The sequence below is a fragment of the Chiloscyllium plagiosum genome, chromosome 9, assembly GCF_004010195.1.
Source record: "Chiloscyllium plagiosum isolate BGI_BamShark_2017 chromosome 9, ASM401019v2, whole genome shotgun sequence".
NCBI lineage: Eukaryota > Metazoa > Chordata > Chondrichthyes > Orectolobiformes > Hemiscylliidae > Chiloscyllium > Chiloscyllium plagiosum.
This window is the reverse complement of record NC_057718.1, coordinates 45,105,729-45,123,716: the sequence shown is the minus strand read 5'-3', so window position 1 is coordinate 45,123,716 and position 17,988 is coordinate 45,105,729. Positions and strand designations below refer to the sequence as shown.

Sequence of the window (17,988 nt, the reverse complement as noted above, 5' to 3'; positions counted from 1 at the left end):
TGAAAATGTGTTGCTGGAAAAGCGCAGCAGGTCAGGCAGCATCCAAGGAACAGGAGAATCGACGTTTTGGGCATAAGTCCTTCTTCAGGAATGAGGAAAGTAAGAAGGGCTTATGCCTGAAACGTCGATTCTCCTGTTCCTTGGATGCTGCCTGACCTGCTGCGCTTTTCCAGCAACACATTTTCAGCTCTGATCTCCAGCATCTGCAGCCCTCACTTTCTCCCCAAGGGAAGTTAAGGACCATATAAAGACAAAAGGGAAAAAGTATAACATAGCAAAGATGAGTGGGAAATTGGAGGACTGGGAAGCTTTTAAAGAACATCAGAGGATAACTAAAAAGGTAATACGCAAAGAAAAAATAAGGTACGAAGGTAAACTGGCCAAAAATATAAAGGAGGATAGTAAAGGCTTTTTTAGGTATGTGAAAAGGAAAAAAATGGTTAAGACTAAAATTGGGCCCTTGAAGACCGAAACGGGTGAATTTATTACAGGGAACAAAGAAATGGCAGAAGAGTTGAATTGGTACTTTGCTCGTGTCTTCCTCAGTGAAGACAGATCTAATCTCCCAGATGTAATAGTGGCTGAAGGACCTGAACTGAAGGGAATTTATATTAGGCAGGAAATGGTGTTGGAGAGACTGTTAGGTCTGAAGTCTGATAAGTCCCCGGGACCTGATGGTCTGCATCCCAGGGTACTGAAGGAGGTGGCTCTAGAAATCGTGGATGCATTGGTGATCATTTTCCAATGTTCTATAGATTCAGGATCAGTTCCTGTGGATTGGAGAGTGGATAATGTTGTCCTATGTTTTAAGAAAGGAGGGAGAGAGAAAACAGAATTATAGACCAGTTAGTCTGACCTCAGTGGTGGGAAAAATGCTGGAGTCAATTATAAAGGATGAAATTACGACACATCTGGATAGCAGTAACAAGATAGGTCAGAGTCAGCATGAATTTATGAAGGGGAACTCATGCTTGACTAATCTTCTGGAATTTTTTGAGGATGTAACTCTGAAGATGGACAAGGGCGATCCAGTGGATGTAGTATACCTGGACTTTCAGAAAGCCTTTGATAAAGTCCCACATAGGAGGTTAGTGAGCAAAATTAGGGCACATGGTATTAGGCGCAAAATACTGACATGGATTGAAAATTGGTTGGCTGACAGGAAACAAAGAGTAGTGATAAACTGTTCTCTTTCGGAATGGCAGGCAGTGACCAGTGGTGTGCCGCAGGGATCAGTGCTGGGACCGCAGCTTTTACAATGTACATTAATGATATAGATGAAGGTATTAAAAGTAATATTAGCAAATTTGCTGATGATACAAAGCTGGGTGGCAGGGTGAAATGTGAGGAGGATGTTAGGAGATTACAGGGTGACCTGGACAGGCTAGGTGAGTGGACAAATGCAAGGCAGATGCAGTTTAATGTGGATAAATGTATGGTTATACACTTTGGTGGAAAGAACAGGAAGGCAGATTACTACCTAAATGGAGTCAAGTTAGGTAAAGGGGTAATACAACGAGACCTAGGTGTTCTTGTACATCAGTCAATGAAAGCAAGCATCAGGTACAGCAGGCAGTAAAGAAAGCTAATAGCATGCTGGCCTTCATAACAAGAGAAATTGAGTATAGAAGCAAAGAGGTCCTTCTGCAGCTGTATAAGACCCTGGTGAGACCGCACCTGGAATATTGTGAGCAGTTTTGGTCTCCAAATTTGAGGAAAGACATTCTGGCTACTGGGGGAGTGCAGCGTAGGTTCACGAGGTCAATTCCCTGAATGGCAGGACTACCTTACACTGAAAGATTGGGAGCGACTGGGCTTGTATACGCTTGAGTTTAGAAGTCTGAGAGGGGATCTGATTGAGACGTATAAGATTATTAAAGGAATGGACACTCTGGATGCAGGAAACATGTTTCTGCTGATGGGTGAGTCCTGAACCAAAGGACACAGTTTAAAAACAAGGGGTAGGCCACTTAGAACAGTGTTGAGGAGAAACTTCTTCACCCAGAGAGTGGTGGGTGTATGGAATGCTCTGCTTAGAAGGCTGTGGAGGCCAAGTCTCTGGATACTTTCAAGAAAGAGTTGGATAGAGGTCTTAAGGATAGTGGAATCAAGGCTATGGGGATAAATCAGGAACAGGATACTGATTGAGGATGATCAGCCATGATCATACTGAATGGTGGTGCTGGTTCGAAGGGCAGAATGGCTTACTCCTGCATCTATTGTCTATTGTCTGTTCTACAATATTGCTAAAATTGAGTACCTAATTGTGCATCTTACTGGTGTTGCAGGCACTTGCTGTGTGATTGTGGGAAGTAATTAACCTTTAACCTAGATCTGAATTTGCATATTGCTTGTTCTGGTTGGCAGGTCCTGGCAATAACTGCACATAGACATGCAATTTTGATGGTTTCCCAGAGTGAAGCTATGTTTCTTGTTCTTTGATAGAAAAGTAAGCTTTTCCACATGGATGATGTATATTTTGGGTCTTTGATGTTTTTAGGACTTAAGCAGAATGTTAATGAGATTGAGTGGAAAGGTACAAAAAACATTTTTAAGTCATGGCCCAAAGAAAGGGATCTTTGTTAAATAACACATTGAAGGGTTTGTTAAACAAGAATGTTCACAGTTGATTGATTATCAAAATTAAATCACTATAACAATTGTTGCATTGATTACATTAAGTTTGTAATGGATTGGATTCTCAATTAAGATTAGTGCCCAAATTCAAAACTTTGAGGTATTAATCATGAGTCAAGCCATTTCTCAACAAAAAGAATCTGCATCCTGCCAGACAATACTACCCACATTATTTTCATCACAGGGGAGGTTGGCTGGAGTCAGGAACTCCGCCTCATAAAGCAAACCTGAGGAAGAAATGGAGGTGGACAAATGCCAATGCTGTCAGGTTAGAAGACCTCCCTCAGTCCCCTGTAACATCTGTCCAACTTGGTAGCTGAGTGTCAAGCTACCAACCTTGCTTCCCCTGCCATCCTCTCCATAACACTCAACCACATCCTCTCACCCATATCCATCACTTTCATGGCCATTCCCTCTGCATCCATTATATATAACCTTTGAGCCCTGCAGTACTATTGGAAAATCTTTGTGATGCTCTTAAACTCTCAAAACAAAATCATTCAGTCATCTGTGGTGGTAAAACTAACAACCATTTCAAGACAAAGATTCCTACAAAGTAGACCTAAACCTATAAGCTGAATAAAATTGCATTTCCCTTAAGAGCTGTGACAACAACCCCTCATCGGCTGAATCCATTTCTGACATTTAGAACCTATCCGAGCACTCATATAGAATTGCATAGCCCATCTGTATAAACAAAACCTATGGAGCTGAATACACTAAGGCTTTCAAATTCAATGAAAGTGTTGAACCATGTCGTCAAAGTATAAACTAGGTGAAACAGATGACTAAGCTGACAATGAAAAAGCTCAGTCAGCTGCTAACAGTTTAAAGCAGAAGCAGAGATGTCAGAGCTGTCAAGTAACGGAAACTTTAAATTACAAGGAACAATTGATACAGTCACATCTGAATAACAGTACTGTCCAATGCACTTTATATATTAGATAATGTAATGTAAAGTATTGGAACATTTTTCTACTCTCATCACGAAGGTCAGATTAATGGTCAGTTTTAAGAGCATCATCAATTGCTGCATTCTAAACAGATTCAACATACAGAATTATGACATGTGAAATTAGTAATAGCGTTGAAACTTACTTGTTAAAAGATACCCTGTACCAGACCAAATATCCTTTACAGTTCACAACTTCTCTGAGCTGCCATGACTATATCTTAAAAAGCTGGCTTGACTTTCATTAAAATTCAGGGTTTGAAATGCCCACATTTGCAATGGAGCTGCCGAGGTCAGGAATGCTATGTGTAGGCTTTATTCCTGTACCCTTACCCTGTGTGGCTAAAAATTGTGGATGTGGGCAGAGACCATGAAATGGGTCCTGACTGTCATTTTTAAAGCTCACCAATATCCGTTCCAAATTGGACAGAATCATGAAAATTTTGTTATAAGTAACTTTTTTTTTGCTTTTACTTTATCAGTGTTTATTTCAGAGAATTTTGTTCGTATTTAACCCAAAGACGAATACTTCCTTACTAATTATAAATACTCCATTTAATTTGTTAGCATGATGTTCAAATGCAGCTGGATGAAAAAAGATTGGCTGGAATGCAGAAACAGCTAACTGAACAAGAAATAGAAATGAACAACCTAAAAGCTGCAAAAGAAGAAATAAATGTTACCTTAAAAGATGCCATCTGCAAGGTAAAACTTAAGTGAAGTCTGGATAGCAGCTTATTTCTACACTTAAGACTTCTATTGATGTAAACAGACCACAGACAAGTGTTCAAATAGTTCAGGGTTTTAATGCTATACAAATCTGACAGGCATACCTTTAGTTTAATGTGCATGCTGCCCAATAAAAACATTGTACAATAGTCTAACTCAAGGGTATGATTTGACCTGGATATTCTCATTGGAAGTATGCACCTGTTCAGTAAACAGGAACAGAAAAGAAACGCAAAATAGTTTAATTTTAATGTTTGCAATTGTAAAGAGCAGAAAGTATTATCAGATTTACTAGATGATTAGAATGATATGTAATAGTACAAAGGAGTGAAAATGCTACCTACTACAAATAACAGAATTGTCCTGCTTTATCAAAATATTTTTCCCCAGTTCCATTCTGTTTTGAAGCCTATAGAGGGTCACATTTGCAGTGATTTTTAAAAATAAAAATCTGACCGCCCGTCTCTTTCTCTAGCTTTCCTCTGTTCACAATTACTGGAAAAGGCTTATACTAAATAATCCTTCCTAGTGCCCACGATCATGCATATTCTAATATAGTGAATGTGACATGTTTACAAACAAGCACTCGGGCTAATTAATTGTTTGCAATCTCTGGGCAACGAACTGAAAAGCTTAGCACATTGCAAATGACACTAACACAGGCAGCATCGAGGACAGTGAGGAAGGTTATTAGAAATTGCAGCAGAACCTTGATCAGCTGGGGAAGTGGGCTGAGAAATGGCAAATGGAGTTTAATGTATATAAGTGTAAGGTGTTGCATTTTGGAAAGTCAAATCAAGGTAGGAGTTTCATGGTGAGAGGTAGGTCCTTCGGGAATGTAGTGGAACAGAAGGACCTTGGCGTTCAGGTGCATGGTTCTTTGAAAGTGGAGTCACGGATAGACAAGGTAGTGAAGAAGATGGAAATGTGTTGCTGGAAAAGTGCAGCAGGTCAGGCAGCATCTAGGGAACAGGAGAATCGACGTTTCGGGCATTAGCCCTTCTTCAGGAATGGCTGAAGAAGGGCTAATGCCCGAAACGTCGATTCTCCTGTTCCCTAGATGCTGCCTGACCTGCTGCGCTTTTCCAGCAACACATTTCCATCTCTGATCTCCAGCATCTGCAGACCTCACTTTTTCCTCAAAGGTAGTGAAGAAGGCTTTTGGCATACTGGCCTGAATCATTCAGGGATTTGAGTATAGAAGTTGGGAAATTATGTTGCAGTTGTACAGGACATTGGTGAGGCTGCACTGGGGGAGTATTGTGTTCGTTTGGTCACCTTGCTGTAGGAAGGTTGTTATTAAACTGGAAAGAATGCAGAAGACATTTACCGGGATGTTGCCAGAACTTCATGAACTGAGTTAGAGGGAGAGGTTGGACAAGTTAGGACTTTTTTCTTTAGAGAATAGGAGACTGAGAGGGGATCTAATAGAATTGTATAAGATCATGAGAGGCATGGATAGTTTGAATACTCTCAGTCTTTTTCCCAAGGTTGGGGATTCGAGGACTAGAGAGCATCAGTTTAAGGTAAGAGGGGAAAGAATAAATGGGAACCTGAGGGGCAACCTGTTTACATAGAGGGTGGTACGTGTATGGAATGAGCTGCCAGCAGAGGGGTGGTTGATGTGGGTCCATTAACAATATTTAAAAGGCATTTGAACAAATGCTTGGACAGGAAAGGTTTAGAAGTATATGGGCCAAGTGCAGGGAAATGGAGTTAGTGTGGATGGACATATTGGTCGGCACAGATCAGTTTGGGCCAAAAGGCGCCTCTCCCTGCTGCTGGACTGTGATCTATTAGCATTTGAACCAATGTCATTTCAGTACTTCCTCTATAAACTTTTATCAAGTACTGTATATAAATGCTGAATTGCAGCACTTCATGACCCACCTCTGCTGTGAACTAATTGTAATTAATTGTATACAGTTGTATGCAATGTAATACATTAACTGGAGATTAATTTATTCTTTATGAATAGGAATAGATTGAAAGAAACAGATAATTGGGCCGAAAGTTGTATTGAGACACATAAAAATGGAACCTGCTGTATTTTGACATTGAATTTTCAAGTCAAAATGTTTGTATATAACTTTTACAAATTTTAAGAATAAAGTTTACTTGGGAAAAAGCTCTACCTAGATGCTTTTTAAAGTGTTTTGAGATTAATTCTAGTTCTATTCTTCATCATGTGATTTTCTTGAGCCTAGGAAGGAGAGAATTTTTTTTTAATATCTAAGAAGTTATTAAATGGTTTACAAACTTGAATGAACACATTTATTTGGAAAATAAAAGTACCTAAACAATTATTGAAGAATTTTTTATCAATGACGATTTTTTAGGCAGATGAACTGCAAAAATCTATGGCTAAGCTAAAAGGAGACAAAGAATGTGCTCAAAATAAACTACTACTCTGGATGAAAAGCTGTAAGCAGCTTGAACATGAAAAGGAGTCACTGAAGAAACACATTCAGCAACAAGAGGAGCTAATTGCACAACTACAAAAAAACCCAAAACTAGGTAAGTAGACAGTAGATGAATCCAGCATTTGAACTAAAGAAAATGAGCGAAATTCAACTAACGTTTGTCAGTTCAAACAAAATGTGCAAGTAATGCAGATGGTTTAGTTCATCCTTTGAACTAGTTAATTTATTTTGGACTAATTAAAACATCTGCTAACTTCTGCCTGACTCCTTCCTAATCATAACTTGTAATTTGCTTTACTGAACAATATTTTTCATAATTGTGCAAACAATGACATCTATTCTTTCAAAGAAATTCTGAGCTTAAAAATTAAATTATATATTATATATTATATTCATTCACAACAGAAAATTACCCAAAATTTGTCACATGTTGACATTACATGGACTATTCTAGTAGCAATCATTCTTGACTGATTATGAGATGCAAAGATTTGCGCTGCTGCAATTTGGAAATCTTTTCAGACATTGTATTCGAGGAACAAAGGGTATATTATTGCATATTATTCCTTCACTCACTTTTCTAAAAATAACTTTAAAAACTGCACTGCATTCTTTTGGAAAAAATTACTGACATTGCATTTGAGGAACAAAGGGATACTATTCCTTCAAATGTTTTCTGAAAAAAAGCTTGTTAAAAGTTGCACTGCATTCTTTTCCTTTGGTATCTTTTCGATCATGTTAGTATTTCTATCCTTAGTAAGGAAGATTGCAAAATGAATCTGTTTTGTAGTCCTTCATCTTGCTGCTCAAAAATTAATTTATCTATACCATAACCCTTGTTATGTATATTCTCAACAACAATTTTTAATACCTCATAATCATTTGAATTTTTATTTTGAATTTCAAGTTTTATAAGTGGCAACTGCATCATACAGACACATTTTCTTCTTTATTTTCTATCTGAACTTAAATTTTAACATAGAAGTATATTTATTTGTTCACCATCACAAGTATATTTTCTTTAACCAGCACTGTGCCAAATGATTAAAATGAGATGATAACAGGACCTGACCTATTTATAGATGAGTGTTATGAATGATAAAGTTTAGGCAAATCAAATTTAACAATGGTTATAAAATTCACTTAGCTTGCCATAACACTGATTTTATTCAATCTTTGTAAGGTGTTCATAGATTAATAATTTTAATGTCTTGTCCAGATTCACAGATAGATGACCAAACAACTGAGGTGGAGAAACTAAAAGAGGCACTAGAGGAAAAAACAAAAGAAGCTGACGAAAATATGGAGAAATATTGGAACCTGATTAAAAGCAGCCACAAACTGCAGGAGGAAAATGAAATGTTAAAGAGCAGGGTGGTCTTCTTGAGCAATAAATTCCAACAGTCAAATGCTCAAGATGAGAATGGTATTGCCGAACAAGTTGCTGTACCAAGATCACTTGTACACAAGTGTGAAAAGAAGTCACCTGGTCAGTCCAAGAGTCAGCAAAAATATCTGAAGTCTCCAAGTGTGTGCAATATTGCAGATCAGACCATGGATGCTCCATTGGAATTAGTTGGAAACAAAAGTCACCAAAAGCGCCCAGATGCTCAATCAAACCTTACTGCAAAGAGAGTAAGGGGAGCAGAATCTAAGGAGGAACGAGATAAATTGAAATCAGAAGCTTTGCAGAATTCTGCAAAGAGGACAAGAAGTGATAAAGAGCATGAGAATATTTTAAGGCCTGTTGCAAAAGATAAATCTCCATCAGAACCAGAGGGTCTTCCACATATTGTTAAAAAGGGTGAGTTTATTCAATCACATGCCTATGGAATGAAAAAGATCAAGATCATTATAATTGCCAACTTGTTTCTGTGGTTTTATCAATCACTGAAACCTGGAAGATAATTTCCCGACTTAACGTTTGCACATATGGTACACCTTACTAATGTCCAAGGTCAAGAACTGCAAATAATCAGCCAAGTTTGCAGCTTAATTCCAAGTGAAAACATCTGTCTCTCTCTTTCCCTCTCTCTCTGTCTCTCTCTTTTTTTGCTTTCTCTCTCATTCTCTAAACCAGAGAAGGTGGTGATAAGCTATTTTCTTGAACCAGTGCAGTGGGTAAACCCACAATGCTATTAGGGAGGAAATTCCAGGATTTTGACCAAGCAAGAATGATACATTTCCAAGTCAGGTTGGTGTGTGGCATGTTCCCATGTATCTGCTGCCATTGACCTTCTGCTGGAAATGGTTGCGGGTTAGAAGGTGTTGTCTAAAAATCTCTGGTGAATTTCTGCAGTGCACCTCATAAATAGTACACACTTCTGCTCCTGAGGATTGTTGATGGAGAGTGTGAATGCTTGTAGATGTGGTGCCAATCAAGCTGGCTACTTTGTCCTGAATGATGTCAAATGAAACCTCTGGCAGTGTCTGTAATCCTTTGCTTGAGGGGTTCTAGTAGTCCTGCAAGTCAGTGTCTTAATGAAAAAGGTGAATTTGAATGCAAAATGTTGAAGCATATTTACAAAAGTTAATTGATTTAGGGTTTTTCTTTCATGAGCAAGTTGAACAACTGTTGATGCAATACATATTTGTGCAATTCTGGAACTTATGCAGTGATTATGTATAATCGTCTTTTTTTTATTCAGGTTTTGCAGACATTCCCACTGTATCACACAGCCCTTACATACTGCGAAGGACAACCTTACTCAACAGAGCTAGTTCCAGCCTTGCAGTTCAGAGCAGAATATCTCCCTATAGGCAGATGCAACATAAGGGAGTTGTGCAAATCTGCAACAAGTCGGAGACAATAGCAGAAAGCAGTCCTGTCGAGCAGGTAATTTTATTCAGCAGGTGCATTACTTCCTGTGATTATATAATTGATAGAGGCAAACAGTATGAAACAGACCCTTTGGTCCTGATATAGAAGTGTTGGCCCATTGGTAGAATGTGAAGAAATAAACATGGCAAAAAATTATTGAGGCTGTATCCTTCAGAAATATTACACTGTCTTCAAGATGTAGAGTTGTCTGGTGAGTGAAGCTAATAAGTTACCTTGGCCTAGAAGAAAGGTCTAGTCTTTACTTCTGGGGTCGTAGTATGGCACAAAGAGTGGCATGGGGGTCTGATAGTGGGGAGCTTAGAGGAGTGGAGAAAAGGCTTTTTCATTGCCTTGCTCAATGTCATAAAGTTACTTGCTTCTTCCCCAAAGCTCTCCTTGAAGTGCTTCAGGTGCTAGGTTTCCTAAGTGGCTACTATAAAATCTCAAAGCAGGTTAAGTCAGAGGCTGCCAGCTTTGTTTAAATATTTAAATTACCAACTCAGCACCTGGCGTTTGCTTTTCATTTCTTGTCCACATCCACTGAATCTGGCATGTTGAGATGGAATTGAGAATTTTAAATTTTAATTTCTGACTAAATCCTATCTCAACTAGTTTTAGTCACTAATCTTCATTCCTTTGTCTATATAAAAATTAATGAAGTATTTGTTTTGTTTTTATTATTTCATTGTGTTTCACTTCAGTTTAGGCTTAGTGTTTAGTTCATTAAGTTTTAAATTATATTTTATCTTGAATTTTCTCTATTCTTCCTTTTGTGGACTAATTCTTCTCGAACTCTTACAAAGCATTTTTATTCATTCATGTGAAATGGGCATTGCCAGCATTTATTGCCCATCCCTTATTACCCTTGAACTTGTTAGACTATTGGAGAGGGCAGTTAAGAGTCAAATATATTGCTCTGGTCTGGAGTCCCAAAGACACCAGACCAGGAACAGTTGGATATTTACAACAATGTACTGTGGCTATATGGTCATCTATATTCTAATTCCAGATTAGATTTTAGCATATGCCTTAGTGGTATTCAAATCCATGTCCCCAACACATTAATTTTAAATTACCAGACTAGCGACGCGATTAGATCCCCTACAGTGTGGATACAGGCCCTTCGGCCCAACCAGTCCACACCGACCCTCCGAAGAGTAACCACCCAGACCCATTTCCCTCTGACTAACACTACGGGCAATTTAGCATGGCCAATTCACCTGACTTGCACATTTTTGAACTGTGGGAGGAAATCTAAGCACCCGGAGGAAACCCATGCAGACACGGGGAGAATGTGCAAACTCCACACACAGTCACCCAAGGCTGGAATCGAACCTGGAATCCTGGTGCTGTGAGGCTGCAGTGCAAACCACTGAGCCACTGTGCTGCGTCTTTGTCAGGTCCCTGTGTCTGCTAGCTGTATGGTTATGTTGTTCTTGTAATGTGAAGGAGAAAGTCAGGACGAGAGATCAGAGTCAAGAGTGTAGTGCTGGAAAAGCACAGCAGGTAAGTCAGCATCCGAGGAGCTGTGCTGCAACATCATGTTCCTCGGATGCTGCCTGACCTGCTGTGTTTTTCCAGACTAGTGACATGACTAGAATATGAGAGCCTTGTTGCAGAGTGTTTACAAAAAAAATCATGTCAAAAGCTTTTCTTAAAAGTATACTTCCAGATAATTAGCTCCTTTAGTGTATAGCACAGCCACAAAAGCAAATGTTGATATGGAATTTTCTCCTGTCTGTTGGACTGCAGTTTCCTATTCATATTTCACCTGTTTGATTGCATTCCCTCATAATAAATAGAAAATGATTGATGATATTTGCTCATATCATATGATATAATTTTGTGTTTTGACATCTATCTTTATTGTGTTTTTTAGCAATCAGCTGAATTTCCAGCATTGCATCTGGATTCAGTACCAGTTATGGCAGAGCCACCTCTATCATCATTAACAAACAGTGCAAAGAAAATGGGCTTTATTACTAATGATGGGAAGCGATCAGAAAAAAGTAGGTGCCCAATGAATACACAGAAATTTATGGAACAAAAGAAACATTCCACCAAACAGATTACTCTGAGTGAAGAAAATGAAAATTGCAAAGTACAGTGAACAAAAACATAGTAGAAATAGGACAGTACTAGCAGGTGAACTCTGTTATAAAATCTTCTGCAGTTGTTCTGGAGGTACAAAATGGAAATACCAAAGCTGATTAAAGTGCACAAAGTACAGTGATTTACAGAGAGTAAATGATTGTATGTTTCCAGTAATAATGCCAACTATCTCATATAAAACAGATTTAAAGCAGTAAAATTTCCTCTGTAAAGATGCAGCTTAGTAATATTACAAAATAATTAAGATTACTGTTTGCAGGAAACTGACACTTTTGTACATTATTTCTTTTCTAAACTATTCTATTAATCCTGACTTCAATTTTCTGTAAAATATTGGCAGCTCCCTAGTGTCTCGTAAGTTACTTTTTTGAGTTGGGGACCTTATTCGGTCATCCCAGAAGCCACTAATTTGAATAATTCAGAAAAATCTTTAAATGTGCTGTGATTTTGTAACAAGTCAGTTTTTTCATAGGCCTAATTTTGTGTTCTGAGCTTCCAGTCTGTGTTTGTAGGGTAAGGTTTCATAACCAGTAACAGCCTTTATTCAGTACATGAGAAAATATTAATGTACTATGATTGGTTTTATTTGTAAAAGACAAATAAACTTGTGCTTTTTAAAAAAAAATTGTAATATTTTACTCATTACAGAATAGGAATGTAATACCTATGTGCTTGTTATGTCTTTTCCAGTATTTTGTATACAATTGTACAGAAATTAATTAAAATTAATTAAATTTCAATTATATTTGTGACTGATTTTAAATAAGCTTTAGTTTCAATTTTTCATAATAGTAATACCAACCATGTGATAGCAAATAAATTATATTACTGGATTATTAATCCAAAAATCTGGAAGACGACTTTGGGCATTGGTCCTACTGAGATATTCAGTTGTATCAAATTGCTGCTATAAAATATCATGAAACTAGGTGGACCACCTTGCATCAATAAAGGTAGCAGACACAAAGGCACATCCAGCTCAGTTAACTCTGCAGAGTCCATGTCATAAACAGGTAATGTGCTTACTACAAAGCTATTAAGCAATGACCATTTCCAACAAAACCGTCTAATCACACCCTTGACACTCAATGGTATCAACATCCTTGGTGATGGATGGTGACCATGACCAGGAACTTAATTGCATCAGGTTCAAAATCATTGTTACTGCAATAGCAGGTTAGAGGCTGGATGTTCTGCAATAAATAACTCACCTCCTGACTCTTCCCAGATTTCCCACTATCTGCAGGATACAGATTTGAGGTGTATCTTTTGGAATACCAAAAGGAATACCTTTTGCTCAGATAATATAACTCCCAACAGCGCTATTCACAACAAAGTAAATTGCTTGATTGGAAAAAAAAACACAGAAAATGTTGGAAAATCTAGCAGGTGTGGCAGCATTTGTGGAGTGTTTCAAGTCCAATGCTTTTAAGGTGAGTTATTGGATTTGAAAGATTAGCTCTGTATTTTTCTCCACAGATGCAGCCAAACCTGCTGAGATTTTCCAGCACTTTATTTCAGATCCTCTGTGTTTACAATATGGACCAGGCCAAACCCCCTCGAAACATTTCAAGTATTTAGTCCAGACCTTAAATTTTCTAGTTGTTTTAAGCAGGTGCAGTGTGGATATTCCAGGAATGGTGCAGCTGGTTAAATCACTCCTTTTTTAAAAAAAACCAAAATTTATTTACAGACTACCAAATGAAACACAAGCAAAAGAAAACAGAATTTAAAAAAAAAACAACTATATGAAAACCCGACCAACATGATCTAACTTAACAAAAAAACTTCCCATTTCCTGCATAAACATACCCCTTGGCAAAAAGGTTAATTCAAACACAAGTTGTTAGAAGAGAGAGAGATTCCAGAGAGAAATCATTGACTGAAACATAGAACCTTTATTTTTGCCCCAGCAGCTTCTCTGGGTCCCCAGCTAAAACTAAACAAATCCAGAACTGGCTACTCCCCTTTCATTGTATGTGTTTTAAAAACAAACCCTAAAGGTCTCCTCTGATTGTTGATTTTCGCAGTATCTGTTAGTCATTATTAAAGTAGCCAGTTCAGACATATCTGCACCTCTGCCTTTATGATCCCTCTTGGGGGAAAAGAAAAGACAACCTTGTTAAAGGAGCAGCATCATCACCTATTTTATAACTTGATTGGTACGCCATCAATCAACTTAAACTTGCACTGCAGCAACTCACCAAGTTTTCTTTCACAGTAACTTTGAAATCCTCAACTTCTACCATCTAAAAGTACCAGGGCTGTAGGTGTGTGGGAGCTTCTCTTTGGACTTACACATAATTGGTACTTTGTCAGCTTTCCTTTATCATTGCTGGGTCAAAATCTTGATACGCCTTACCTAATAATACTATGGGAATGCCATCATCTCATAGACTTAAGTTGATCAAGTATGTAGCTCACTACTACTATCTTGTCAAGGGTAGTTAGGAATTAGCAATAAATACCTACATTAAATGCTGCTTTTATCCTGTAAAGAAATGCTGAAACAATTACCTCTAAATATTATTTCAAATAGCTGGAGGTATTAATTGCTTTCTTAAGGGGCTCAGTTGACATTAGAGTATGAAGTCTATCCATACTTTTTTGCACTGGACTTAGAGTCAGAAAGGCTGCATAGTCCTATAGAATACACTCTCCAGTCCAATTAATTATTTCCCCACCTCAACATTTGCGTCAGGAAAGAGAATTTTAATTCTTCTATAGTCTCAAATACTAAAATCTGCATTTTCTATTCTTTCATACCAATAACATAGCACTTGACAATTAACCTGATCACAGTACTTCAGTTGTGGAGAGCAATTTCTGCCAATTTGAATGGAGAAAATCAGAATAGACCACTTCAAGCCTGCTTAACTGCTCATCAATTACATTACACTCACAGCACTTACTTTATATGACCACTAGAAGTCTCAAAGCACTTTATGGCTATTGAGCATTTAAATATAGTCACTGTCGTAATGCTATTGAGTATTTAAATTTAGTCACTGTCATAATGCTATTGAGTATTTAAATATAGTCACTGTGGTAATATAAACAAAATGATTACATGCAAATACAAAGCAAAACAATGCTTGTTCAAGGGAGTATGAAGATAAAATGTATAGAAAAAGCTGAAAAAAATACATGGCATCATTTGTGTTACAAATGCCACATTGGCACTTTATATATAAGATCACTGAAGATCAACTAGGACATGATCAGTGTGAAAGGCACACAGGACATGAGATTCTTGAACAGTATTAAAGAGAATTTTTTTTAGCTCGGCCATAACAAGCCCAATGAGAGGGTGCACAATTCTGGATTTAGTCTTAGGGAATGAAGTTGCAGTGGGTGACCATTTTGGATAGAGTAACCATCAGACAGACAGATTTAGCATCATTGTGGAAAAGTGCAAAGATACAACATTGGGTAAGACAACATTCTGCATTGGGTAAGACAAACCTTATGAAGCTGAGATGGACTGGATACAGCTGATTGAAGGAAAAGCAGTGACAAATTAGTGGCAGACATTCAAAAGTGTGATTCTACAGATACAGCACAAATATTTCTCCAGAAAGAAAAAAAAGGTACCTCCAAATCTAGATCCTTCTGGTTAAACATACACAAAAATAACAGGTAAGATAAAGCTGAAAATGAATGAGCAGAAAGCTTAATACTGTTAAAAGCCTTTAGGAGTATAGAAAGTACAGGAAATTAGGAAAGCAGAGAGAGGATATGGAAAACATAGGCAGGTAAAATCAAGGAAAACATCAAGATGCTTTTTCAGTGTATTAAGAGCAAGGGGATGACTAAGGAAAGATTGGGCTGATCAAAGATGTACTGAATACGTAATTTCTGCATGGATGAAGAAGATGTGGTCGCAATTCTTAATGAATGCTTTATCTCTTTTGGAAAGGAAAGGGATGAGTTGAGAGTGTGGTGCTGGAAAAGTACAGCAGGTCAAGCAGCATCCGAGGAACAGGAGAATTGATATTTTGAGCGTAAGCCCTTCATCAGGCATGAAGCTTGTGGGCTGTTGGGGAGGAGGTAGTGGCGTGGCTGAGAGATAAATGGGAGGGGATGGGGCTTGGGGGAAGGTAGCTGAGAATGCGATAGGTAGATGAAGGTGGGGGAGAAGGTGATAGGTTGGAGAGGTGGGTGGAGCTGATGTTTGGGAAAGACAATGACAGGTTAAGAGGGCAGTGCAGAGTTGGAGGTTTGGGACTGAGATAAGGTTGGGGGAGCGGAAATGAGGAAACTGATGAAATCCTAATTAATCCCGTGTGGTTGTAGGATCCCAAGGCGGAAGATGAAGCATTCTTCCTCCATGCGTCATTTGGCAATGGAGGAGACCCAGGACCTGCATGTCCTTGGTGGGGTAGGAGGGGGAGTTTAAGTGTTCAGCCAATAGGGTTGGTTAGTGCAGGAGTCCCAGAGATGTTCTCTGAAACAATCTGCAAGTTGGCGTCCTGTTTCCCCGAAGTAGAGGAAACCACATCGGGTGCAACAAATCCAGTAGATGACATTAGTGGAGGTACAGGTAAATTTCTGTTGGATATGGAAGAATCCGTTGGGGCCTTGGACGGAGATGAGGGGGGAAGTGTGGGTGCAGGTTTTGCACTTTCTGCAGTGGCAGGGAAAGGTACCGGGAGTGGGTTGAGGGCTTGTGTGGGAACGTGGATCTGACAAGTGAGTCGCGGAAGGAATGGACTGTCCAAAACACTGATAAGGGTGAGGATGGAAATAAATCCCTAGCAGTGGGGTCTGTTTGTAGGTGGTGGAAGTGGCATAGGATAATGCGATGTATAAGTGGTTGGTGGGGTGGAAGGTGAGGACTAGGGGATTCTCTCCTTGTTGCATTGGGAGGGATGAGGTTCAAGGGCGGAGGTGCAGAAAGTGGAGAAGATGCGCTGGAGGGCATCATTGACCACTTGGGAGAGGAAATTGCGATCTTTGAAGAAGGCGGCCATCTGGGATTTTCTCTGGTGGAATTGGCCATCCTGGGAACAGATGCAGCAGAGGTGGAGGAATTGGGAATAGGGGATGGCGTTTTTACAGAAGATAGGGTGGGAGGTGGGCCCACAAACCCGACTTTCCCGATTGACCCATTGTCTCGGCCTTCTCCTGTTCCACTGAACTCACTTCTGCATACCTTGATGCCATCCTCTCCCCCTTAGTCCAGGAACTCGCCACCTACATTTGGGACACCATTCATGTCCTTCACTTCCTCCAAGATGTTTGTTTCCCCGGCCCCCTACGCCTTATCTTCACCCTGGATATCCAGTCCCTGTACACATCTATCCGCCATGATGAAGGCCTCCAAACCCTCCTTTTCTTCCTGTCACACTATCCCAACAAGTACCCTACCCTATATCTGCCTGGCTGCATGGGCCCCAGCTACGCCTGCCTCTTTGTTGGGTACGTGGAACAGTCTATGTTCCGCAGCTACACCGGCACCATCCCGCAACTTTTCCTCCACTACATTGATAACTGTATTGTGCTACTTCGTGCTCCAAGGAGGTTGAACAGTTCATCAACTTCACTAACACCTTTCACCCCAACCTCAAATTCACCTGGATCATCTCAGACACCTCCCTCCCCTTCATGGAGCTCTCCATCACCATCTCTGGGGATATATTTCCCTCCCCACCTCTATCAGCATTTTGGAGAGACCATTCCCTCCGCGGCTCATTTGTCAGATCCATGCCCTCTACCAGGCCTCACCCCACTCCTGGCATTTTCCCCTGCCACTGCAGGAAATGCAAAACTTGTACCCAAACTTCCCCCCTCACCTCCATCCAAGGCCCCAAAAGATCCTCCCACAACTGACAAAAATTTACCTGTACCTCCACTGCTTATCCATTGCACCCGATGTGGTCTCCTCTACATTGGGGAGACAGGACGCCAAATTGCAGATTGTATCAGAGAACATCCCTGGGACACCCACACCAACCAACCCCACTGCTCCATGGCTGAACACTTCAACTCCCCCTCCCACTCTACCAAGGACATGCGGGTCCTGGACCTCCATTGCCAAACCCTCACCGCCCTACGCCTGGAGGAAGAACGCCTCATCTTCTGCCTTGGGAACCTACAACTACATGGGATTAATGTGGATTTTGCCAGTTTCCTCATTTCTGCTCCCCCCCATCTTATCCCAGTTCCACACCTCCAACCTGGCACGGCCCTCTTGACCTGTCCATCGTCTTTCCCATTTATCCGCTCCACCCTCCTGTCCAACCGATCACCTTTTCCCCCACCTTCATCTACTTATCGCATTCTCAGCTGCCTTCCCCAAGCTTCACCCCCCC

General features: G+C 39.7%; 1 protein-coding gene across 8 annotated transcripts in view; it reads left to right on the top strand.

The window, feature by feature from the left end:
* Positions 1-12,258, top strand: part of LOC122552828 (centromere protein F-like) — a 105,162-nt gene extending 92,904 nt beyond the window's left edge. For all 8 annotated transcript variants that reach the window (XM_043695818.1, XM_043695816.1, XM_043695820.1 and 5 more), the window contains 5 exons: positions 4,157-4,294; positions 6,658-6,835; positions 7,961-8,545; positions 9,390-9,577; positions 11,442-12,258. In XM_043695818.1, coding sequence (XP_043551753.1) covers positions 4,157-4,294; positions 6,658-6,835; positions 7,961-8,545; positions 9,390-9,577; positions 11,442-11,672 — 1,320 coding nt within the window. In that variant the 3' untranslated portion in view covers positions 11,673-12,258. The remainder of the gene's footprint in view (positions 1-4,156; positions 4,295-6,657; positions 6,836-7,960; positions 8,546-9,389; positions 9,578-11,441) is intronic.
* Positions 12,259-17,988: the final 5,730 nt, after the last annotated feature.